We start from the raw sequence: 22,182 nt of genomic DNA on the forward strand, positions 1-22,182 counted from the left end.
TCACATAGGATAGGCGGTTGGCAGCCAGTTAGAGAAACTAGACAATCCAGCCGGTTGAGACGTTACGGGGATGCTCTCGCCTTCCGTATTCGTCTTCCTTCTCCCTACTGACCTTGTGTGCACTCTCGTAAAACGCATACAGTACAACTAAAAGATACACCACAATGAAATTGCTAAACATAATTAGGTTTTCTGGAAACTTTAAAAAACCGAGAAGGTATCAAATTTTTGAAAATGGTTGAGATGTGAGATACTTTTATCGTATATATCAATCAAACTTCAAAATGAGTTGAGTTATATTGTTTTCGTGTTCAGAAATTAGAAAATGAACAACAAAAAAGATTTCACCAAACACCAAATATGTCAGATACCTAGAGTAGTAATGTTGGGGTGGTTTTTTACGTAATAAGCAACTTTCCAAAATAAAAATTGTGAGCATTCATTATTGGGTCACAAACTGAAAATTGAATTTTTTAAAAATTGCGTGCTATTCAAAATACGTGCATCTTTGCAAGCCTTTGTGAGAATTGCAAAAAGAAGATATCATCATATTCATAGATCTTCTTCTTGACTTTAATATAATTCTCAAGTATTATAAGCTGCAAATTCAGTTTTCACAAAACAAAAAAACCACCCGCGAACAAAAAATGTATCTTTTGGAGAGGTTGCTGGGCTCATTGAGCATGAAAAGGCGACGAAAGGAAGGAAGGAGGAGAAGAAGGCAAGAATTTGGTTTAATTAAGCAAATGGTAACATTTCATGAATTCTTTCAATGCCGCATCAAACTGCGACGATGCTTTTTTAATGCCTTTCTTTTCTAGTTGAGCTGTGGTTTAGCTTCCAGAAAAACCCTGGGAAGTTCAAAACCTTTGATTTAAACTTTTATTTTTTTAGGTCAACTGTGGAAAAAATAATAAAAAGACAATCTATATTTATTATTTTTCAACTTTTTCTTGTGGAGCACTGAAAAAAACAATTTAATAAAAATAAAGGATTACTGGTGGCTTCCTTTTATTTGAAAAGACAAGAGAAGCCAAAAATTGGAGGAAAATGGATGAAAAAAGGATGAGAGATAAGAAAAAAGGGGAAGAAGTTTTCGTTTTCTATCGGTGAAGGCCCCCAGGCTATAAATTGGATTCAGAAAAGTATTGAGTGGGCGGGGAAATAAAATCTTATTTCAAGAAGGAAGAAGACTGAATTACTAAGGACAAAGTCTGTCTAAATCTGTTAAACTTGGTGAATCCCAAAATAAAATGTTATTATCATTCCTAAATTTGCAAAATAAAACATTCAACGCTCGTCTGAAATGTTTGATATCAAAAAATCTTCTTTTTGTTTTGAATCTTAATATTATTCCTGATCTGAAATCCGACTGACTGAAATGTAGTTTTCAGACAAAAATTGTAGTTTCCAGAACACTCTTTCTATATACTAGAGATGGAAAACAGAAGGTCTATGAAAATTAGTCCGAGCTTTGAAATCCCTATTCATAATAGGATTTTTTAGTTTGGAATTTAATTTTTTTAAAATTAATTTTTCATTATACGAGTTCTGTGGCAGGCTCGGTCAACATGCCTACCTACCTAAGCTGCCTGCCCCCTTTAGTTTGACGTTAGTTTGACGTTGTGCATTTATCATCTCAATTATTTTGTATAATTTTGAACTAAGAAATTTAGAAATTAATATTCAAGAGTACATCGTAGTAGGAATGGAAGAATCACTAGACTAGGCAGATTAAATTTAGGTTGTTTTAAATTCAGGAAGACATTGCAGTGTTGTGCGATTTCGTTTGAAAAAAAGTTGAACATAATTTTTTAAGCTAGTTGGAAACATAATAAACTTTGGACAAAATGTGATCTTTAAAATGAGTATGACAAAAAACCGGATGAGACAATCCATAGACTCATATCCGGATATGGGCGTTGTTGAGGAAAATGTCCACATATTTCCTTTTGGAGAGAGAAATAGTTACGTCAATTCTTTTTGCAACTTCTAAGCTTCAAAACTTTTTGTATTCTCAAGAACACTTGAAACATCCTACTCACTTTTTTACTAGAAATATTGAGAAGGGTTCTAAGACCAAAATATTCGGAGAAAGTAACTTTCTGAATTCATGAAGAGCTCTCGGGTGTCTTCCATTGTGCTACTGACTTCAGAATACTTGATACAAGGGCTCATTGTTGAGCAAGTAATGTGATACTAGAAATAGAAGAATTCCTAAGGAAAAGAAGACGTTAGTAAAAAGACGATGTGTTGGTAGAAGACGTAATTAGGTCATCTTCATCTGGGATTATATGTATGAAAACGTCACGATAGAGTATTTCCAATTTATTCCATTGTTTTTGGTACCTAGAATGATATAATAGTCAGTGGAATGATGATGAAAAATAAAATACATTTTTTAAAGCAAACTGCGACCATTTCAAATATCAGAGATAATCTGTGATTTATAAAATATTTCAAGTCTAAATCATTGCAAAAGAGCGAATATGAAATCGAAATGAAAAGGGATATCTCAAGAACATCTGGATTTTCAGATAAATGTCAGAAAACATGGAATGTCTTTTATACATGTGAATTGAATAGCCTAAAAAAGGAGAGGAAATGTGGGAAATCGACAATTTTCAGTATTATGGGGGTTTTCAGAGAATGTGTAATTTTAGGATGTATTCTTAAAATAGAGTGTTTTCAGATATTCTAGAAAAGTATCACAATATGTTTTTTTTAAGTCTAATGAGAGAATCACATAAAATTCTAAATTCATAGGATAAATAAATTTCAAATATTTCTAAATTATTTTTCATTGCTTGAATGGATTCCCATGAGTTCCATTTTTGAACGATAACTTCTCTACTTCTCACCTACTTAGTAATATGATCTAGGGTGAATAAGAAACTTGTTTTAAATGGGCTCAATGTTAGAATTCAGTCTGTTCGCGAAAGATTTCGGGGAAAATATATTTTTTGAAAAGTCATATCTGAAAATCAATTGCAAAAATTTATATCTAAAATACATTTTTTAAATATGCAAAACCTCTTCCTCAACCAATACGGCCTGAGAGTGCTCATTGAGCTGTGACGTATAACTAGAAATGGTTGAGTGAAGACAAAAGGTCTTAGTAAAATAAGGTTGCAGGCAATAGAGTTCAAGAACCTCTATGAAAAATTCAGAAAAAAGGATAGGCCTGGGAGTGTCGGCTATCTAGACACCACATGTTTTTGAAAAGAAGAATTACTCATTTTCGAACGGAATTAATAGATTAATCATTTTAATAGAGACCAAACATTGGAAACTTTCATAAGCTCAAGATAACAGTAAATTAGTTTTGACACTGTTTTAACTGTAAAAATTGCACCACTGAATGGTTTTAAATTGTCAGTGTGCAAATAAAATTTGAAAGTTTAGTTCTCTACAACCCAGCGTACTTTGATAAATTTCTTGTTTACCTAGAGGTACATATAACCTATCAAAAAGTTATAAATTGCTGTGAATATTTATTTACGTCATACTATCATCTCATCACATCCGGGTATACCCTACTTTTAAGTCCATGTTGAGAAAAGAAGAGGAGAAGAAGATAAATGTGTCCGTACTTTATTTACTATTCAAATGAGCCTACGGAAATAAGGACGCACACCTCGAATCTTCAATAATGCAGAAGATTCCAGACAGGAAGATGCCTTACGATGCTTTGCAATTGTATTTTTATTTATTTTTTTGTGTTTTCGCAGAATGCAAAAACAAACGGGATGGGCCGTGATGATTTGATTAGCCAAGAATCATGAGAAGACGGGGGCAGGCAAAATGAGAAACGAAGAAGCAGTCGGAGCAGCTTCTTTTTGGGATTCAATAAGATACGATGACTAACATAATTCTTGCACGGAAATGATGGTGGGGGTGGGATGATAATTGAATTTCGTCCTCTAATTTTTTGGGGATTCTATGATGCCAAGTTATCATTCTGAGAACATTTCCAGTGGATGTGACAAAGATCGTAGGAGTTACCAAGGGGAGTAGCGGAACTGGGGAATGTTGTGACCCAAATTACCGAATATCATTCAAAATATTCTGAAAATTTTCAGACAACTTTTTGGTGAATAACCAAATACACGAATTTTCTTGCTCGACGATTTTGGAACTACAAAATCTGAATTTTTCCATTACCATCTTTGCTAAAATTTGCTTTTTTTTGAATGATTAATACTATCACAATGATGATTGGTCATTCACCGAAACAATTTTAAAAAATTTATTGAATGAGATTATAAATAAATTTCAAGGATTTCAAAGATTACTGTACCATTCGCTTCTTCATACACTCCACATGAACTGTTGAGTTATCAATAGAAACTTGTAGAAACCTGTCAGAAGAAATAGGAATTATAGCTTTTCCTACTGAGACCAATGTGGTACATCTGGCATCTTTAATCAGTTCATGTAAAGGAAATCGTTTTGGATCAGTGACATAGGCAACAAATCGAGTTCCAACTGGCACTTTTTGTGCAATCCATTTCTGAAATTTTTCAAATTGGATTCCAGAAGTTTTTGTCTTATGTTTTAGTTATCGTATTCGTTTTAACTGTATTTGAATGGATTTGAATGTTAAACTGAAACCTGTATTCCATAATCTTTCAGGCAAGAATTTGGTAAGCACAAATAGATAAAGATAAATATTTCTTACCTTTATAATATAATTGACTCCGTTAAAAGTAATATCACACGATTCAATCTCAATATCCGTTGCGTTCGTAGTCATCAATACATCATCATTCAAATCCGTTTTCCTCAGGATGTACAAAGTTGTGAGGTTTTTCAACTGGAAAATAAAAAAAGTGTTTGAATATATTGCCTTATTTAACAATGACAATTGTTTAAAGAAAAACACCCCACGGGTCCGGCAACGCGAGCAAACCTCAAAAGACGTAGCCGGGAGATGGAATGCACCTTGAGACGAGGGTACTGTACTTTTATTTACCATATTTTCTCAATCAGTATCGCATACAAAACTAATAAGGAAAAATGGTGGCTTTTTATTTGTTGACTTAGTTCTAGTTAACTTTTTTAATATTTTAGAGATCGTGGTGAGACCCACATAGAAAATTGAAGTGCCACGTTGTTTTAACTCTTGTGAGTGAGCCATGGCTCTTGTGAGTGAGCCAAGCCAGACATATTTACCTTTTTCAATGAATCAGCGATCGAGCTTTTTACTTCATCTGTGTAAACTGTAATACTCCGGAGATGTTTTGGATTCAAATGGACCAGCCACATCGGTAGACTACTTTCGAATTCAATAATTTCGACGCCGATAGCCGACCGAAAATGTTTAAAATTCTCGACATTCAAACACTCGGAAGCTTGCAAAAAGTTGGAATTGAACATGTGATTCGTCTTGAAAGAGTTGCAGATGACATTGTCCTTCAGAAAAGTTTCGCAGAAAATCTTCCGTGCCACGTCTTGGCAGTTAGATCTTTCAGTTGTTTCAATTTTTGTTCTTGACATCAATTTTTCGAAATTAACAGTGACTTCACCAGGAACAGATGATTCATATATTCGAATAACAATTCCATTGAATTCTATTAAATAAGTTTCAATTAGTGAAGAATCTTCATGTGGTGTGTATGTTAAAGTAATTTCTTCATTGAATACAAGTACAGCTGATTCAGTCGCAGATTTCATCTTTCTCGAGCATTTCTGCAGTGGTAGTCTGAACTATTTTGGTTTTGTTGGAACAGTCAATTATTATTTTGACGCAGAAAAATATCCTTTTCGAAATCGACGCGGAAACGCGCTCCAAAATGCAACGCCCACGAACCATGGGTCTCGTTAGGTATTTGGCGGCAAAACGGGGAATTAAAACTTTTTCAATTAGTTTCGCCGATATTCATGCATTTTTTAACTTGCGTTTTCAGCTCGACCTTTCCACGCCGATTTCAAAAGCTGAATTTTTCTGCGTCTTTATAATAAAATCTTACCGTTCCATGAACGACAGATGCTTAACTACCTCATGCAGCATTTCTTGTGGAAGATTTTCGAGATTCATTATACCTTAACCGCCCTGTTTATTGGTCCGATTCAGATGATTTGGATAACTTTTCAGTTTTGGTCATATGCCAAATCGAGAAAAAAGAACAGAAAAATGCTATTTTAATATGAACGTATTTTTCATTAGACCCATTATGGGAGATAAAACTGAAAACTACACGAAGATGGGAGGGAATTCGGGAAAGCGACAGAAGAAGTTAAAGCGACTGAATGGAGAATTATTATGACAACCAGGAATTTCAATTTGAACCAAAATGGGAAATAATAAATTAACATGGCGCGATGAGTTTGATGTAGTCGACAATACGATTTATTCAGCGGAAGATGAGCCTTGAAGGAGTCTGAAATTTTTTAATTTGTAGAGACTGCGGAAAGGATTAATAACCACAAAAATCACATGACGACATTTTAGAACTTACACATCCATTCAGAATTATATTTCGACGTTAATCTGAGTTTTTAAGTTTCCGTTTAATTAATAATTTTCGCAATAATATCAATTGAAGACTATAAATCTAAAAGAACGTACTGTAGCTTCGGAATCATCGAAGAACTGTCGTTCCCAATCGAGACGATCGGCTGTCGGGTGATCCAGTGAGTTCAGCGGTTGTCTTTGATTGTTCAGTGAGCGATTGTTTCTTAAAGTTTCAAAATGTGAAATAATTAAAATAATAATTGCTTATATACCCTCCACGGCCCATGGGAAGATAAGTGGCTGAAGAATTTTGGCCCATTCCGCCACTAGAAGCCGAAGATGCGCTTTGTCTTGAAGCAGAAATTCTCCATCGTGCTGATCCGATTAATTCAGCTCTCCTAAAATTGAGAATAAATGTTTTATAAATCGAAAGGATACTCACTTTTTCTTATGGCTTATCACAATTTTCGCAATGAGAGCACATGCTACTCCAAAAACTACCAAGGAAATGAAGGCGATCGACGTTGCAGTTGTATGATCACTTGGAGGAAAAGATGCTGAAAAAATGTGTAATCTTAGAAATATGTTTCTGAAAGCTTACTAGTCAATGGAATTTCCGTCGTGGTAGTTGTAGTCGTGCTGGTTGATACCGTACTTGTCGATGATACCAAATCTGACAAGTTGCTCAATAAAGTCGCATTGAGAACCTCAGTGAGGTTTTGCATCTGAATTTTCTTCAATTAAACGAACACATATTAACTATTTAGCTAATTCGTTTAAATATATATCAAAAGGTGCGCGACCTTTCTAAAATCAGAAAATATCTCGAAAATTCTTAATCACACACACACAAATAATATATAATTGAAAAATGAATCATACCATACAATAAAATTAGATACATAGATGATACAAATTATCAAATCATGAAAAAAGAAGCAGCGGAGCAAACGAAGGGTATTATGTTGTAAAGCACGTCTAGTGTCCGGCCAAAGGATAAAGGAAAGTGGGAGAAATAAAGGTCGAAATTGGAGGATTTTTTGGTTTTTGGAGAGGATTAGGAAGATGATGAAGACCAGCAGACGAACTTGAAGCAAAGCGATGTGATAACGATTTTGTGATTACTTCATTTCCTGACCAATTCGGTAGGTTTGAGCCTGAATTAAAATTAATTTATTCTTTTTATTTTATCAATTCTGAAAATTTTGACATGCCTTTGTAGAGGCGCACAGATTTATTATGGTAGCCCTTGCTTAATCTTTTTCAAAGAAATTACTTCGCATTTAGAGAATTTTGTCGGCTTCATCTCTTGTTTCTGTTAAAATTCTTTTTAAATTAGTTTTCAAATCACAATTATTTTTTATTGTGTCTGCATGACAAGGGATATAAAACTGATTCGAAGCATTTGTTAACAGAAAAATAAGAAACACCGAGACCCATCTGAATAAATCTGTGCACTTTTCCGAAGGCATTCCGAAATATTGTGAAATTACGATACCTTATTCCAGTCCATCTTAGCGCGAGTAACTGGCAATTGGCGACGAAGTGCTTTGAATGTGGTATCAGACATATTAGCGTAATTCTCTTGTACAGCATTCTGATATATAGTCTCTTCCTCGGAAATGGCATGAATTATTTCTTTGGCGGTTTTGTCGAAGTCAGCCTGAAAATAGGGCTTTATATGCCAATTTTTAATTCGATTAAATAGCTCTATGAAAAATATAATTTAAATGATTCCTGTGATTTTATTTTGTTCTTCACAATTTTATGAAAAACTTTTTTTTCTATCCTTCTAAATTGGATCAATTTATGGAAAAAAAAATTTACCGAAACATTGACTTTAAGAACCGGCTCTTTCTCAGAGAACAACTGCACGTTTCCGTCTTCGTAATAATGAACTTGCGACAAAATTTTTCCTTTCATCTCCTGAGATCCTGATTTACCATCGCCAACCGGCACATTCCACTCCGAACGCCATCTTCCGTTACAGAAATTTTTTGGCTGGAATTGATGAGATTCGATGCAAATCGTGAAAACTCCGTTTCGAGCAAAAACCACTCCCGTTCCACTTTTCGCGTAATGATCATCAATATATATATCGAGTTGAGTTTGAAGAGCTTGACGCCATTGTTCGGTTATTCCAGACTCGGCTGGATGTGGTTGAAGATCTGCGGCCTCTTTACGGACGTGATCGTATTTGAAACTTTTCTTTGAAACTTCATCGTAGAAACGTCCATTACCCAAATCATTGTATGGAGTGATCAGAGTCTGAAGAAAATAATTAAATATTTGAAGAAAGTTTAAAAAATGAAAATAGTATACCTGCTTGGCAACACCATCCAACTTTACTGGCACAAATTGTCCAACGTTATATTGAGCGATAGCATTAACACATTTGTTCTTCAGAAGATCATCATTTTCCAAAAGCATCCGAACCGAATTGAATACCTGAATGGAAAGGTAAATTGACAATTGAAGTGAATTGCGAAATATAAATTTTTTGATGACTATAATATCAAGCTTGAACGAGCAATTCTCCTAAAAATCGACAAAAAATTACCTCGTTGAACTCGCCGGGTGGCGCGTGTTTAATGAAATCCGAAGCAATGCGGACCTTTTCGGCGTCACTGATCTCCGACATTCTGAACGAGAAAGAGTTATGCTTATAAACATTTTAAAAATATATTTCTATCAAATAACTAAAAAGAAATAAAGATTGACAAAATAAAAGTGGTGATTCATTGAATAAAAGAGTGAACAAAAATGAATCACAAACAGAGAAATGAGCGCATCGATTTTAGCCGTAGAGCGCGCTTGCGTTTTCGAGAGACACCACACGGAAAGTGGATAGAGATTACTTGAGATATTTAGTTTGAAATGTTTTTTATTCTTCAGCGAAAAAGAAAGCACACTAAAGCAGTTATAAAAAATGAGTAATAAATAGTCTATAAAATAAAAAGCATTTGAACCATGTTCAGAATTCAATTACATTATTTACACTTAAAATTTGTGAAAAATTCGCTGGAAGAGAGAATATGTACTAGATGTGAGAGCATTTCTAGAGAAGAAAATCTTTGAAATTTGAGAGCATGTCAATGAAAATTTGAAAGAAAATTATGTCGAAAAGCCAAGAATAACCTGTGCTACGAGAAATATTAATTATTTGCGTCTGAAATATAATTCGAGAAACACGAAATTTTGGAAGTGGTACGGTAGATTTCAGTCCAAGAAAAAAAACCGAAATTTGAACATTGCAATCTTTCAATCAATGCGACTTATATAGAAACGTTGTTCATAAAACAAACAATGCATTTTTTTCGGGAATTCCCTTCCTCTGCTTCTTAAACTGCAAAATCAAATTGATGAACCAGAAAACGCTAAGCTTCAAACTTGAAATAATAGTTCAGAATTGATCAATTAAATTGTTTAATCTGAATAAAAAACTTTGGATCTAAAAAATTCCGGTTAAATGTTTTAAAAACGTTGTTCATAATGCAAACAATTCCACTCTTTTTTCGGAAAGTGTTCGCTTCCTCTTCTTCTAATAATAGTCCGGCAACAACGGATTTGCTATATTCTAGTTGTTCGAATAACTAGGTCAAGATGATCACGATCAACTGAAAATGCTATAAAAGAAAATTGTTAGACAATTCAGAATATTCAAAGATGTTATTCAGATTCCTCATACTACTCCTAACTGTTTTAGCACTGGCAACATGCCGAAAAGTTCACATTCAAGTTAGAGAAAATGTCACACAAAGTTGTCCGAATGGTTTGTTCTTTTAAATAAAAATTAAATGGTTTTACAATTAATTTACAACCAAGTTTAGTGGATTCCGATGTTATTGACGAGAGCTCGTTGAAGATCACAATGAAAATGTTGAAGAATGATAATCCAGAGGAAGAAGATGAAGAAAAAGATGAAGTAACAATTACTGATATTAATGGAGAAACTCGCCAAATTGATTTCCCTGGATGCTATAGAGTTAAAGTCAGCTTTAAGATGCTGAGACCTATCGAGAATCCGTAAGTTAGAGCTGAAACTTAAGACTGGAGTTCATTCGTAAAATTGAATCCTGCAAATCTCTTAAAATCGTAATAGATTCCGTATTTTTCCCTATTAAACTTGCACCTCTTTACACCTCTTCGACGGGGGTTTCCCGGGTTTTTTGGTTTCATGAAAAGTGCGAACTGAACACACTTATAACATAGTTTTCTTTACTTTATTAGTGAAAACATTTTTTTTCGATAAACTAAACCGTCAAAGTAAAGCAATGCCGATAACAGTCTAATAGAAAAAAAAAATGGTACATTCTTTCTTCTAGATACATTGAAGCATTTATGCAACTTGGCCAAAACGTTCCCTGCAAATCAGAAGACGCGATTCAAAATCTTCGTGGAGTTGAGAGCATTTGTGCAAACGTAACTAGTCCATCTCAATGGTGTCCAGAGAGTTATAACTCCCAATTGAGAGAGATGCTCGGTGGTAAAACTACATGGTTGGTTTGCAATTTATATAAACTAACAATAGGAATTGGCTTTTCAGTAAATTCTGCTCTCTGTGCGAAAACGTTAAGGAAAACGTAAAAGAAAATGAGAGCAAATTGAACAAGCTTAAAAAATTTTTGAGCAACGAGGGGAAGGAGGAGTGTTCCACAACTGATAATATTCATAGATATACTTTTAAGGTATAAATAATGATATAAATTAGAATATAACAGCTTGTTTATTTTTTAGATGTGCACTCCGACTCAAGACGATATTAACAAAGAAGAATCTGACACGAAGGATAAAATCGAGGAGTACTGGCAGTACCTCAAACAGGTTAAAATGGATGTTCGTCCTGTGAAATAGCATTGAACGTGAAATTGTTGCTCAAAATCTTGTGTTTTGTTTCCCATTTTAGCTGATTATTTTGGTTAATTTCAGGGAATCATGACTACAGTAATCCATGTAATGGATCGTAACCCAATGAAGTCTGGAAGAGCTGAACAATGTCAAAAGATGTGCCAAGTTTATGGTGACTCCAGTAAAATGTCCAATTCAAATTATAAAGAGACGCTCACAAGATCCATCGAGAAATTGTGTGCCCCTGTAGATTCCTACGCAGCATGCCTGTATCATACAGTGAAATTTGATGTGAATTCCAATTTGTAATTGAGTTGATGACACTTATAGCTATAATTGAGACAAGAATGTACATAAAACACCCTGTGAATCTTAATAAATACAGTTTATTTTAAGATGAAATTGTTTTTGAAAGAAGTTGGAAGACATCGCAAAACAGAACACTTAGAAGGTGTGACATGACAGAATTTAAAAATTAATTTCAAGCTTTCTTTTCATCGAAAATTCTGGAAACTTTCAAGAGCTTTGATATACTTATTGGAACTTTCAGTATATTTAAGAAGTTAAGAAAAAATCAGAAAATGTTTAAAATGTTTCTGAAAATTCTACACATTTGCAGAATGTTTCAAAATTACCAAAGCGTTTCAAAAAATATTTCGAAGATTCCAAAACTTTTAGATAAATCTGAAAACTCTTGAAATGCGTCAGAAGCTTCTAGAAAAGTTCAGAAGTTTTTTAAAATTGCAGGGCATTTTGCGAGAGTTTTAAGAACAGAATAACAGTGTTTGAACTCTGTAAAAATTTTATAAAATTATACATAAACTCGAATCTTCATTCACAGAAAACCTATAATTTGTTACTAGGTTTAATCCGAGAAGCTTCCAAACTTGGCTTAAACCTGGGTGCGACCAAAACAAAGCCTTGCCCAAGTCTTGCAAAAGTTTGGCCCGGACTTTGCCATTTTCTAGACCACGTTTTTCGAGATTCACTAAGGAAAGATATTGAATCATAGTTGTTTGTATCAACGTTATCACAATTTGAGGACGCAATGCACTTTCTCTATTGGCAATCTACGTAATCCTCATTCTTCATAGATATCACCCCATATCTCCCTCTCCACCTTCAATACTTTTTCTCTACGATCAAACCACATGGACTATGAAAAGAATAAAGAAAGACGGCGGGATCCGGCTTCTCTTTTCTGTCTCCCGCAATAACCTGTTGCCCTTTCTGTCCACCTTCACCACTTTCCTGATCCTTCCACGCCCCATCAAGAATGCCATCATCATCATCGTCATCGAAAAAAAAAAGATTTGAAAATATATTGGCGGGGCATCTAGATCCACACTCTTTCCCTCACTCTATGTTTTTTTCAATCAGTTTGTCTCGTTTCCTTTTCTCATGCCAATCGTTCGCTTAGGCAGAGAGAAAGAGTGAGTGAGATGAAACGATGAAAAATACGCGGAGAACAGAGAACTACACACTTATAAATCATTTGGTTTCCAGGACGTGACGGCTACTTTTATTTGCATGATCTCTTCATTGTTTCTGTTTTCAATGTTTCTCGTTGGGATTGGCAGATCAAATCCTATAAGCATGCAGGGCGATTGAACTTTCATATTTTCTTCATGAACATTGTATAGAATAATTGAACATTAATTAGAAAATGTATATTTGTTTCTAAAACAAGAAATATTTTTAATTGTCTCAAACAGACGTTACCATGGGTCGTCAGGCCGAATTTTGAGGGCATTTCTCTGCACTGATCTGTAGAGCAGCTGCGCTAGGTTACTCCTCGGTCAAAGTTCTCAGCCCTCTCTCGGGCACTCTTCCACCTTGAAAACATGTACAAAATTCAAACTTAGTCTGAAAACCCGTTTAACGCCTTTTTGAGTTTCTGGTTGCCTAATACTTGTAGATATTTATCTTGGGTAAGTCCTTGGTAAGTCTGCAAATACTTTTGTTTTAACCAAGAAATAGGCGGAGTCTTTGAGGATTTCAATTCAATTTCTGTAGATTATGAAAAATATGAATTCTTAATTCAATAAAAACAAAAATTACTAAACACCAAAAATTAAAAAAAAAAGCTCCACCCACATCTAGGTTTAAATTGCATTTTTTGAACTCCGGATTTTCGAAATCCATTCACCAATATATCCTATTAAAACACTTCGAAGCGAAATCACTAGAAGTCATATTTGTTTAACAATTCTTTTGAAAAACAAATTAATACTTTAAATTGGCATAACTATAGTATATTACATCTTTCCAAATGCGTACTTGTCTTTTTTAGATCCACCCTCTGCCTATTAATGTTTAAAACAACTTTGCCGTCGAATAGTGTCCATCTCACATTCTGCCATTGCAAACAGTCTGCGATCTTTGGAAAGATTCTTTTTCTGTTGATCTTAATCTTTTCATTAATGTCACCACTACGATTTGTTTCATATTTTATACATATTCAGTTCATTTTTCATTTACCTTGATCTAGAACTTTAAATCAGGTTCAATAAAACGGCTAATTACCGATGTAGACAACTAGAAGATAAAACTATAAGAATTGGTGTTTTATCTGAGGAAAAGAGGAAAGCCATAAAAAGGTCAAAGATTTAATTTTGGCTGTTAATTTCTACGGTGACTAATTGTTGGAAAAGAAAGTGTAAAAGTGGAAAGATCATCTTGCAGTACCGGAATGTATCTCACAATAGTCTCTAAGTCTAGACTGGGATTACAAGAATTCCGGGTCAATCTTGCATTTGAACTGAACCATTAATTTTCGACTTGTTTAGAAATGTAGTTTGGTTCTTATGTATTTTGAATTTTATATATTTAAGATGTACTCGTATACTTTTTGCAAGGCACATTATTTGTTGTTGATACTTTCATCTTTTGGAACTACTGCATTTATAAAATCATTATTTTTATACGAAATGCCCTCTTGCTTCTATCGTCTCCCATGGGGACGGGGAGGACGGAAGGAAGGATCAGGCCATTTTCTATTTGCCAGTTGGGTTCAAAGGCTGGAGCTGATGTCTGTCTCTATACGCGTAAATCTTGCCGCCTGCTTCCATTTCTCATCTCACTCTCTCCTTCGTTTCCCCCCATTCCCATTTCTCTGTGTTCTCTGTATCTGTTTCTGCTCACTCCTGGCTGCCCCTTTTTTCCACCAAACAGACGGACTTTGCCCTTTTCTCTGCACTCTCTCCGTTCTGTGCACTCTTTTGAACTTTCTCGTTCGGTTAGCCGCAGCCGTAGAGGAGACCGCTTTGTATCGCGCAACGTCCATTGCGCATTCAGCAACTCGATACCCTATCAAAATGATACAAAAAATAATAAGTTTCGCGGTCCCATCGGTTTTTTATCAATAGTCTATCGTAAAAAGTAGACACAGTATAGGACATAGTTTGATAACGTTTCTCGCCGCCCATCTCTGACTCATTCTCGGTTTGCACAATCTCTGTTTGATTTAATGGTCAATTGTATGTGTGCTTTGCACTCTTTCTGTGTCATATTTGCGTTTTTGAATCTTTTTAGGCCAAAACGTTTTATTCTGAAGCTTAGCGTTTAAATATTGTGCATTATCTCTTTCTTATATTTGCACAATCTACCCTACATAATTTTTTTAAAGAGGCTGCTCAGCCGCAACTGCAATTAAAATATGTTGTCTAAAATAATATTCTTAGATTATTTAGTTATGAACTAATGTTTTGAATCACAACGCCATGTGAAAAATTTATTTTTTAATTCACTTTTCTCAATTTAATGTTTTTAAAAACCTTTTTAACCTTTTGAAAGCTTTAAAAGTTTAGAACAGAAAAAACATTTTTTTCTAATTGTGCATTTCGACGTGACGGTGTTTGCACAGCGCATACCGTAGTCTTACAAATTTTCACAAATTGTTTTTGTCTGTTGAACAATTTCCTTTAATTTCCCTAAATTTTTACGATTTTCCGTGGTTTTAAAACTTGCTATTGCGTAACATATCTTTTATCAGTCCTCCAAGTCTCCCAAAAATGGATTTTAGCTAGCGTAATAGCAAAAAGGCAGTGAGTGGCGGCGGTGGCGGGTGCGCGCACGCAATCCTCGGCACAAACGTGATCTTGCGCAAAAATCTGGTTATATAACACACCGTGTTTCATTTTTATCAATTGCCGGGAAGAGGATGAAGAGGATAGAAGGAGGAGACGCTAAAAACCCCGTAATACACGAACGAGATCTTTCCTTCATTGACACTCTCTGCTTGTTTCGCTTGTTCTCACTTCTCCAAAACATATTTTAGCCGTCCGGATTTTTTTGTTGCAAGTTTTCTTAATGCGTCAGTACAGCCGCGTTGTTTGGCAAAAATAATCTCTTTCAAATTCGTACAGTTTCTTCAATTTTCCTCCCGAGCAGGCGTGCGCGGCGATTGCCTACAAGTAATTCTACAAAATGAGCCAGTGTGGCATTTTCTCCCAGTATTTTTTAAAAATTAAAGTTTAGTGAAATTACACAGAAAAATGGTTGATTTATCTCAAAAAATGTATGAAATTTGGAGCCGGAAAAAGTTTCTTTAAGTTGTCGAATTTTTCTCAGGCAATTTCCAACTTTCAGACCATTTTTGACCGCTTTTCCAGTTCTTTCAACCTAAATAAAAGCTATTTTTTAGACTCCGAAAATATTTTTTCTCGTACTCTATCAGTAAATATTATTTAAAAATATTGAAGGAACATGCCACACTGGATCATTTTTTAAATAATTTTTACCAGAAACGTTCAGCCTGTGGCAATGTTCTTATTGTCCACACCTCTATTCCATCATCAATTCGTTTCGTTTCTTTTTGTCGCATTGTTTTGTCGCCTCCTTCTCTTTATCTTCTCTTGTCTCCCACCATGAATTCTTGTTCGCACACAAATTCCTTTTCTTTTATTTTCTAGAACGATGCAAAATAAAAAAGTGTATAAAACAATTACAAAGAACAACTTCTACATTTATACAACCCCGTTTTGTTCTTTTGTTTTGACCTTATGAAATCATTGCTAAAACTTGATATAAATTAATCATTTTGAGTTGTCATACCGTGATTTCTTCCAAGCTTCACGTCGTCATGGAAATTTTGAAAATTTTCCACCTGTCATTTCCTTTTTTTCTATTTTTCTCTCCACTCTCTAGCTCCACCTCTATCCTTCCTTATCGTAGTTACACAACTTTATATCATATAATTTTGGCGCACACCTTTGTCATTCGCTGAGCCCTATGTGTCACCTTTTTACTCACGAAACCTTAAAAATATTACTTTATCTATTTTTATTTTTCAGAAAAATGGCAAAATACGACTACAATCCGAAGTATGGGTTAGAAAATTACAGCATAGTGAGTATTTATTATCAAAAAATTAAAAAAAAAACAATAAATATTTTCAGTTCCTTCCCTTTGAGACATCTTTTGATGCATTTCGATCGACAACATGGATGCAAAATCACTGGTATCAATCAATTACAGCATCTGTCGTGTATGTAGCCGTCATTTTTACAGGAAAGAAGGTTTGTGTATACGCTTTTTTGATAGTTGCAGAAAAATTAGTTATAGTTAAACTGATAAGAGTTTTAGCTAGGTGAGACGCTAGAAAAGTGACATGATAATGACAGAAAATGATGCTCCAAAAACAGTGAAACATAGGAAGTCACACCATATTTCCTGGAAATGTCTGTAGAAAATTATGTGTAGAAAAACAGTCGAAAACTACAATAGTGGTTAAAGAGAGAGTATTGACACTTCTCAAAAAAAAAAAAGAATTTTTATGGCGTGTCAATTTCCGAAAAAGAGGCGCATTTTTCTAAAATCTGAAATGTGCTAAAAGAAACTAGTTAACGCGAGAATAATTACCAAAATATTCAATAAAAGTTATTACATCAATAAAAAACTGTTTCCCAGCTGCAGCGACAAGAAAAAGCTGGCAAAATTTCAAATTTTGGACTTTTTCGGAATTTTTGTCATAAAAATTTTTAGAATTTTTTTTGAGAAGTCTCATCATGAATTCGGTAGTTTCTAACCAGTTTTTACTATAGAAAACACAACCTCTACTCCCAAAAACTGTGAATTCCGTTTCAGAAGCCTCCTAGGTGCGTTACATATTTTAAAGCATAACCGAAAATATATCGACATTAAAGTAATTGCTTAGCAGGTGGTTCTCATCTACAAAAAATCACGAGTTATTACTTTTGAGTCTAGCCTTCAGAATGCAATTAAGAATCGAAACCGAAAATCACTTAATAGTTCTCAAATGTTTCAGATTATGGAAAAGTACAAGCCCTTCCAACTGGACACACCACTCTTCGTCTGGAATTCATTTTTAGCCATTTTCTCAATTCTCGGGTTCCTCCGAATGACACCTGAATTTGTATGGAGTTGGTCAGCAGAAGGAAACTCATTCAAATATTCAATTTGTCATTCATCTTATGCTCAAGGAGTCACTGGTTTCTGGACTGAACAATTCGCAATGAGCAAACTTTTCGAGCTCATCGACACAATCTTCATCGTTCTTCGTAAACGTCCACTCATCTTCCTTCACTGGTATCATCATGTAACTGTTATGATCTACACATGGCACGCGTACAAGGATCACACTGCATCAGGACGGTGGTTCATTTGGATGAATTATGGAGTTCATGCTCTTATGTATTCCTACTATGCTCTTCGTTCTCTGAAATTCCGTCTTCCAAAACAAATGGCAATGGTTGTTACTACTCTCCAACTTGCTCAAATGGTTATGGGAGTAATCATCGGAGTCACTGTCTACCGTATCAAGTCATCGGGTGAATACTGCCAACAGACATGGGACAATTTGGGATTATGCTTTGGAGTTTATTTCACATATTTCCTTCTTTTCGCCAACTTCTTCTACCATGCATATGTTAAGAAAAACAACCGTTATACCGAAGTTAAGAAAGATAAGAAGGAAAAGGAAGAGGTGAGCATCTTTTAGGTACAGTAAATTATGAAAATAATTCAAAAAATTTCCCCGATCTCGTTTTAATTTACCTGAGAAAAAAGGTTTCAAGAAAATCGAAAAATCGGCAATGTTCAGAAAATAATTATAAAATTCAATTTTCATCAAATTTTGTTAATGTTGATGGAAAAAAACATAAGAAAACATATGAACTTATTCTTCCAAGAAGAAAAATGACCACAATTTTAACTTTTCTATTTGGAAAAAATCGAATTTTTTCGAAATATCAGAAAAATCGAAAAAACATTTCGATTGTTAGATTTCAGTAAAAAATGGAAAACCCGTTACCCTTGCTGGGAAACTTGGAAAATTCTGACTTATGAGCATATTTTTAAAAAATCTTTGGAAAAAAATAATTCGTTTTTCAGCCTGTTGATTTCGAAATTCTGGAGCCAAAAGAAGATATCAATGCTAACATCGCTGAGCCATCCATCACAACGAGGTCCGCCGCCGCACGAAGAAAAGTTCAAAAAGCTGATTAGAAAATATCAGATTGTTATTTGTTCTCTATTACCGGTACAGAGAGTGTAGATAGTTAGAGAGTGACAGACATCCGGGACCTAATGGGGCGGGGCGCGCGGAAGAGACGATTTGTGTCGATTTACGAAATAATGACAACGAGGAAAATTTCGTAAATCGACACAAATCGTCTCTTCCGCGCGCCCCGCCCCATTGGGTCCCGGATGTCTGTCACTCTCTAACTATCTACACTCTCTGTACCGGTAATATTATTTTTCGTTTCTTGAAATTTCTCTTTTACTTTTTATCAAACCTTTACGCTTTCCCTTATTTATATTCGGCTAATCATCAGAGGCCACGCAAAACTAACACATACTCAGATCTCTCACCCTTCGTCCCCCCAACCAACCCCAAGTTTTCGTTAGCTTATGCTCTTTCTTTTTTGCTCCGTTTTTTTTCTGTAATTGCCGCAACAAATTGAAACTCGTGTGAAATAGATTAGTAGTCTTTTTGTTTCCACATTTTTTCCATCGTTTTCTGTATTTCTCTTGCCAACACAAAAGAAAGAATTAATTTTAATCGTTATTCTTTCTCAGATAAAATTCTAGACACTTTTTAGAATGCTAATCTGACAATTTATGCGTTCGGCTTCTTCTCTCTCATTGGACCCTTGAATGGCTCGGCAAGAAAATCGGCCACCTGTGGAAGGCGATCCGATCCGAAAACTGTTTGAAGTACTTTTCCGTGACCATCAGTGATATGCATCCACGGAGCTCCGAAACACTGAAAAAAATTAATTTTAATTCCCAATTGAGAATATTATAAAACAGCAAAAAAACATTTTAAAACGACGCGCAAGCGCGCTCCGGGGCCAACTGAAAATGCTCCGCCCCTAAACCATGGGTCTCGTTAGGAATTTTGCGTTCGTCGTCTATTTTGTTATATTTTTCGTAGTTTTTGATGTTTTTTCGGTTGAAATAGATGAAATAAAATTATTATGATAAGTGAAAACGCCCTAAATTCACATAATTTTCTTAGACATCATTTCGATGTTGAAATCATTAAACACTTCGAAAAATATAACAGAAAGACTAATTCTAGAAAATTGTCGAGCCTAATCAAAAACGTTCAAGTTTAACGGAAAATACCTAACGAGACCCATCGTTAGGGGGCGGACCGTTTTAAATTGGTTGTGGAGCGTGTTTTCTCGTCGATTCCGTGTTTTTCTGGGTTCCTATAATAAATGACCTACTCCATTCCCGATGGCTTCATCTGTGTTTTCTCTTAAAATGTTCTTAACTTCTGCCGAATCACTCATCATCACCAACTCATCGACATCTTTTACATGCAAATCTCTCAAAACTTCGGCAACTTGACTTTTTGTGAAAATTGGTTTTCCGTATGCATAAAATCGATGCCAGAGTCCACGAGCAACGTCTTCCATCAAAACATTATCACGGAGTTGTGAAGCGACAAGAATACGTTGTGGAACGATTGAACTTGTGTTCAACATCATATTTGTGTAGTCCTTGGGAAGACGGAACGGAATTCCCCAATATTGGGCAGAGAAGAGCAAATCTTTGTGCATGTACTTTTCTTTGATAGGAATACGGAGTGGGAGACCGGGGTTTTCTGAAAACTTGCAGTTATATGATTTAGAAGGTACATATCAAACAACTTTCTGATGATTAGCACGATTCGAAAAAAATTTTCAAAACAATTATGTTATTTATCAATGCTCCTATACTTATAAAATTACCAAATATCACTTTTCCAAATGTCTCGAAATTGCTTTCAAATAGTCCTTTTAGGGACATTTGGCAACTTATCAAAACGTTCACTGATCATTTTGAAAAATCCTGAAATTTTTGGATTGTCTTATTATGTTAATATATGTCATGTTCAACTATTATAATGTTGAACTATTGTTGAACTATTTAAGTGTATTTATCTATTCTAGTGCCCTTCGTCAGATTAAAGCAGATTTTAAGAAGTAGAAGTAGCCGACCTTATGATATAAATAGATAGAGGTGCATTTTTTAGAAAATAATAACATACAGGCTTCTTAAGGTTTTGCATGTCCTTTTCCAGAAGTAAATTGAAAGCTTTTATTTTGACATTTCAAACGGAATTGTTAGAGGGTCATGGTTTAAAAACCTTACTTTAAAAAAGCTAATTCCATTTTTTTACGGATATTAGAGAAATTTCAAGACAAAAATACAAAAACTCACCAGTATGTCTGACAACACCAGCAAAAAAGAATGGTTTCATCTGAATTGGAGTCTTCCAAACGGAACGATGACGAGTGATTCCTTCGAATCCAAAGTAACTGTACGGAGAAATGACATCGAAGAAGAATTTGACCACTTTTCGGTTCGGCATTTTGAAACTTGAAGTCTGCAAAATTCATGAAAATTCAGCAATTATTTTAAAATTTTTCGACAAAAAAGCGAAAAAAAAACAGAAGCTTATGATTTTTCTAAACCTTAATGAGCTCCAGTACTAAAACAACTTGAACTACTTCGGGACGCTTTTAAGATTTCTGAAAATTCTTATTTTGTAGAAAAGTTTTTTTTAAAATAATTAGGCACGAAAAAAAAAAACAGCCGAATCACGTTGGCCAGACAATAATGATAGAGTTGAGAAGAAAGAAAAGATATTTGTGTAAACATCAAGGGAGGTACCAATGAGTTGATAGGAGCACAGACACGTGGTAGAGCAATTGGAGCATCAGCGGACAAAAAACAGAAAAAAAACAGTTGGTCTCAAGTCTAGTGAACAAAGTGTAGAATTGTTTGCAAATGACCACGATAAAAATAGATTTTGTTTGGAAAAAAACTTGGGTACTCTAAATATTTGATTTCTATTTTTCCTAACCGCACGTGATAACCAGATGTGCGATTTTTGAGCATTTAGTTGTTTTGGATAAAAGATATGAAAATATACAATGAACAATATTTTCAGGAAAGAAGTTTGGTTAAATGCTTTATGACTATTCCAAATACGCACAAAAATACCTGCCATTTCTTAATTGAACTTTTAACAAAACAATTTAAATGATAAAGGGAGATAAACGTAAATTTATCATGTGTGTACACCACCCAGCTCATTTTATGTTAGAATGTAGAATCGAGGGGCTAAGAAGGCACGCAGGCAGGCAGGTATATGACATACACGAACAAATGAGAAAAAATAAAATTGTAGCCAGTGTAAAAATGATCCGATCTTTTCACCGTTCAATAAAAACATAAAGGGCTGAAATAGAAACGGATGAAAACAACATTTTGTGTTTTTGAAATTCAGTTCTTAGAAGGAGATCACGTGACTCGAGGTGAGTGAAAAGAAATAAAGTGCAAACGGGTGAAAAAGAGGGAACAGAATTGTGTTGTTTGTTGGAGGTTAAATATGTACTTTGGGTTGTGGAATTGGGATT

The 22,182-nt window shown here is 34.7% G+C and overlaps 6 protein-coding genes and 4 non-coding genes across 12 annotated transcripts; 3 read left to right on the forward strand and 7 right to left on the reverse strand.

Annotated features, from left to right (window-relative positions):
• Positions 1-4,233: 4,233 nt before the first annotated feature.
• On the reverse strand, positions 4,234-6,048 carry R13A1.10 (F-box domain-containing protein). Its single transcript, NM_001038340.4, has 4 exons — positions 5,973-6,048; positions 5,176-5,704; positions 4,682-4,816; positions 4,234-4,513 (listed from the first exon to the last, which is right to left on the reverse strand). The coding sequence occupies exons 1-4, from the start codon at positions 6,038-6,040 to the stop codon at positions 4,292-4,294; spliced, it is 954 nt and encodes a 317-aa protein (NP_001033429.2). The 5' UTR covers positions 6,041-6,048; the 3' UTR covers positions 4,234-4,291.
• A 104-nt stretch (positions 6,049-6,152) lies between these two features.
• On the reverse strand, positions 6,153-7,182 carry D2024.5 (Mid2 domain-containing protein; the record flags this gene model as incomplete). 2 transcript variants are annotated; one of them, NM_001372864.3, is made up of 6 exons in its annotated part: positions 6,154-6,383; positions 6,428-6,493; positions 6,572-6,680; positions 6,730-6,855; positions 6,900-7,014; positions 7,059-7,182. In NM_001372864.3, the coding sequence occupies 5 exons, from the start codon at positions 7,180-7,182 to the stop codon at positions 6,476-6,478; spliced, it is 492 nt and encodes a 163-aa protein (NP_001359837.1). In that variant the 3' UTR covers positions 6,154-6,383; positions 6,428-6,475. The 2 variants fall into 2 exon arrangements, with proteins under 2 accessions (NP_001379632.1, NP_001359837.1); NM_001392326.2 differs by lacking the exon at positions 6,428-6,493 and having other exon boundaries at positions 6,153-6,383.
• Positions 7,183-7,297: 115 nt separating this feature from the next.
• On the reverse strand, positions 7,298-9,099 carry cap-1 (F-actin-capping protein subunit alpha). The gene is made up of 5 exons (NM_068744.6): positions 9,018-9,099; positions 8,780-8,905; positions 8,285-8,725; positions 7,956-8,120; positions 7,298-7,614 (listed from the first exon to the last, which is right to left on the reverse strand). The coding sequence occupies exons 1-5, from the start codon at positions 9,096-9,098 to the stop codon at positions 7,579-7,581; spliced, it is 849 nt and encodes a 282-aa protein (NP_501145.1). The 5' UTR covers position 9,099; the 3' UTR covers positions 7,298-7,578.
• Positions 9,100-10,110: 1,011 nt separating this feature from the next.
• D2024.4 (DUF19 domain-containing protein) lies at positions 10,111-11,698 on the forward strand. Of its 2 annotated transcripts, NM_001129294.2 has the most exons (6): positions 10,111-10,229; positions 10,288-10,483; positions 10,783-10,956; positions 11,004-11,145; positions 11,195-11,281; positions 11,387-11,698. In NM_001129294.2, the coding sequence occupies exons 1-6, from the start codon at positions 10,124-10,126 to the stop codon at positions 11,612-11,614; spliced, it is 933 nt and encodes a 310-aa protein (NP_001122766.1). In that variant the 5' UTR covers positions 10,111-10,123; the 3' UTR covers positions 11,615-11,698. The 2 variants fall into 2 exon arrangements, 1 of the variants encoding a protein (NP_001122766.1); NR_131564.1 differs by having other exon boundaries at positions 10,124-10,229; positions 10,288-10,956; positions 11,387-11,614.
• A 2,736-nt stretch (positions 11,699-14,434) lies between these two features.
• Positions 14,435-14,635, reverse strand: D2024.14. Its single transcript, NR_056132.1, has one exon. It is a non-coding gene; the product is annotated as an Unclassified non-coding RNA D2024.14 (non-coding RNA).
• Positions 14,636-15,319: 684 nt separating this feature from the next.
• On the forward strand, positions 15,320-15,527 carry D2024.15. Its single transcript, NR_056133.1, has one exon. It is a non-coding gene; the product is annotated as an Unclassified non-coding RNA D2024.15 (non-coding RNA).
• On the reverse strand, positions 15,321-15,530 carry D2024.17. The gene has a single exon (NR_056134.1). It is a non-coding gene; the product is annotated as an Unclassified non-coding RNA D2024.17 (non-coding RNA).
• Positions 15,531-16,593: 1,063 nt separating this feature from the next.
• elo-3 (Putative fatty acid elongase 3) lies at positions 16,594-19,364 on the forward strand. The gene is made up of 4 exons (NM_001380316.2): positions 16,594-16,654; positions 16,705-16,824; positions 17,574-18,251; positions 18,659-19,364. The coding sequence occupies exons 1-4, from the start codon at positions 16,604-16,606 to the stop codon at positions 18,770-18,772; spliced, it is 963 nt and encodes a 320-aa protein (NP_001367447.1). The 5' UTR covers positions 16,594-16,603; the 3' UTR covers positions 18,773-19,364.
• Positions 19,321-21,146, reverse strand: gstk-2 (Glutathione s-transferase kappa 2). Its single transcript, NM_068747.8, has 3 exons — positions 20,981-21,146; positions 20,002-20,381; positions 19,321-19,532 (listed from the first exon to the last, which is right to left on the reverse strand). Exons 1-3 carry the CDS (start codon positions 21,129-21,131, stop codon positions 19,386-19,388), a joined length of 678 nt encoding a protein of 225 aa, NP_501148.1. The 5' UTR covers positions 21,132-21,146; the 3' UTR covers positions 19,321-19,385.
• 21ur-14659 lies at positions 19,512-19,532 on the reverse strand. Its single transcript, NR_056135.1, has one exon.
• Positions 21,147-22,182: the final 1,036 nt, after the last annotated feature.

This window comes from Caenorhabditis elegans, chromosome IV, assembly GCF_000002985.6.
Source record: "Caenorhabditis elegans chromosome IV".
Lineage (NCBI taxonomy): Eukaryota > Metazoa > Nematoda > Chromadorea > Rhabditida > Rhabditidae > Caenorhabditis > Caenorhabditis elegans.

Bases quoted from the DNA above. Each gene is read 5' to 3' on its own strand.
- gstk-2 (NM_068747.8), bottom strand. From the start codon at position 21,131: ATGCCGAACCGAAAAGTGGTCAAATTCTTCTTCGATGTCATTTCTCCG. The intron at 20,382-20,980 runs GTGAGTTTTTGT...GCAAGTTTTCAG, and splicing joins TGGTGTTGTCAGACATACTG to AAAACCCCGGTCTCCCACTC. The intron at 19,533-20,001 runs GTAGGTCATTTA...AATTTTTTTCAG, and splicing joins ATGAAGCCATCGGGAATGGA to TGTTTCGGAGCTCCGTGGAT.
- R13A1.10 (NM_001038340.4), bottom strand. From the start codon at position 6,040: ATGAATCTCGAAAATCTTCCACAAGAAATGCTGCATGAGGTAGTTAAG. The intron at 5,705-5,972 runs GTAAGATTTTAT...AAAATAGTTCAG, and splicing joins CATCTGTCGTTCATGGAACG to ACTACCACTGCAGAAATGCT. The intron at 4,514-4,681 runs GTAAGAAATATT...GAAAAATTTCAG, and splicing joins GAGTCAATTATATTATAAAG to AAATGGATTGCACAAAAAGT.
- elo-3 (NM_001380316.2), top strand. From the start codon at position 16,604: ATGGCAAAATACGACTACAATCCGAAGTATGGGTTAGAAAATTACAGC. The intron at 16,825-17,573 runs GTTTGTGTATAC...CAAATGTTTCAG, and splicing joins TCATTTTTACAGGAAAGAAG to ATTATGGAAAAGTACAAGCC. The intron at 18,252-18,658 runs GTGAGCATCTTT...TTCGTTTTTCAG, and splicing joins ATAAGAAGGAAAAGGAAGAG to CCTGTTGATTTCGAAATTCT.
- cap-1 (NM_068744.6), bottom strand. From the start codon at position 9,098: ATGTCGGAGATCAGTGACGCCGAAAAGGTCCGCATTGCTTCGGATTTC. The intron at 8,906-9,017 runs GTAATTTTTTGT...CTTTCCATTCAG, and splicing joins CACCCGGCGAGTTCAACGAG to GTATTCAATTCGGTTCGGAT. The intron at 8,121-8,284 runs GTAAATTTTTTT...CCCTATTTTCAG, and splicing joins TTCTTAAAGTCAATGTTTCG to GCTGACTTCGACAAAACCGC.
- D2024.4 (NM_001129294.2), top strand. From the start codon at position 10,124: ATGTTATTCAGATTCCTCATACTACTCCTAACTGTTTTAGCACTGGCA. The intron at 10,230-10,287 runs GTTTGTTCTTTT...AACCAAGTTTAG, and splicing joins CACACAAAGTTGTCCGAATG to TGGATTCCGATGTTATTGAC. The intron at 10,957-11,003 runs GTTGGTTTGCAA...TTGGCTTTTCAG, and splicing joins CTCGGTGGTAAAACTACATG to TAAATTCTGCTCTCTGTGCG.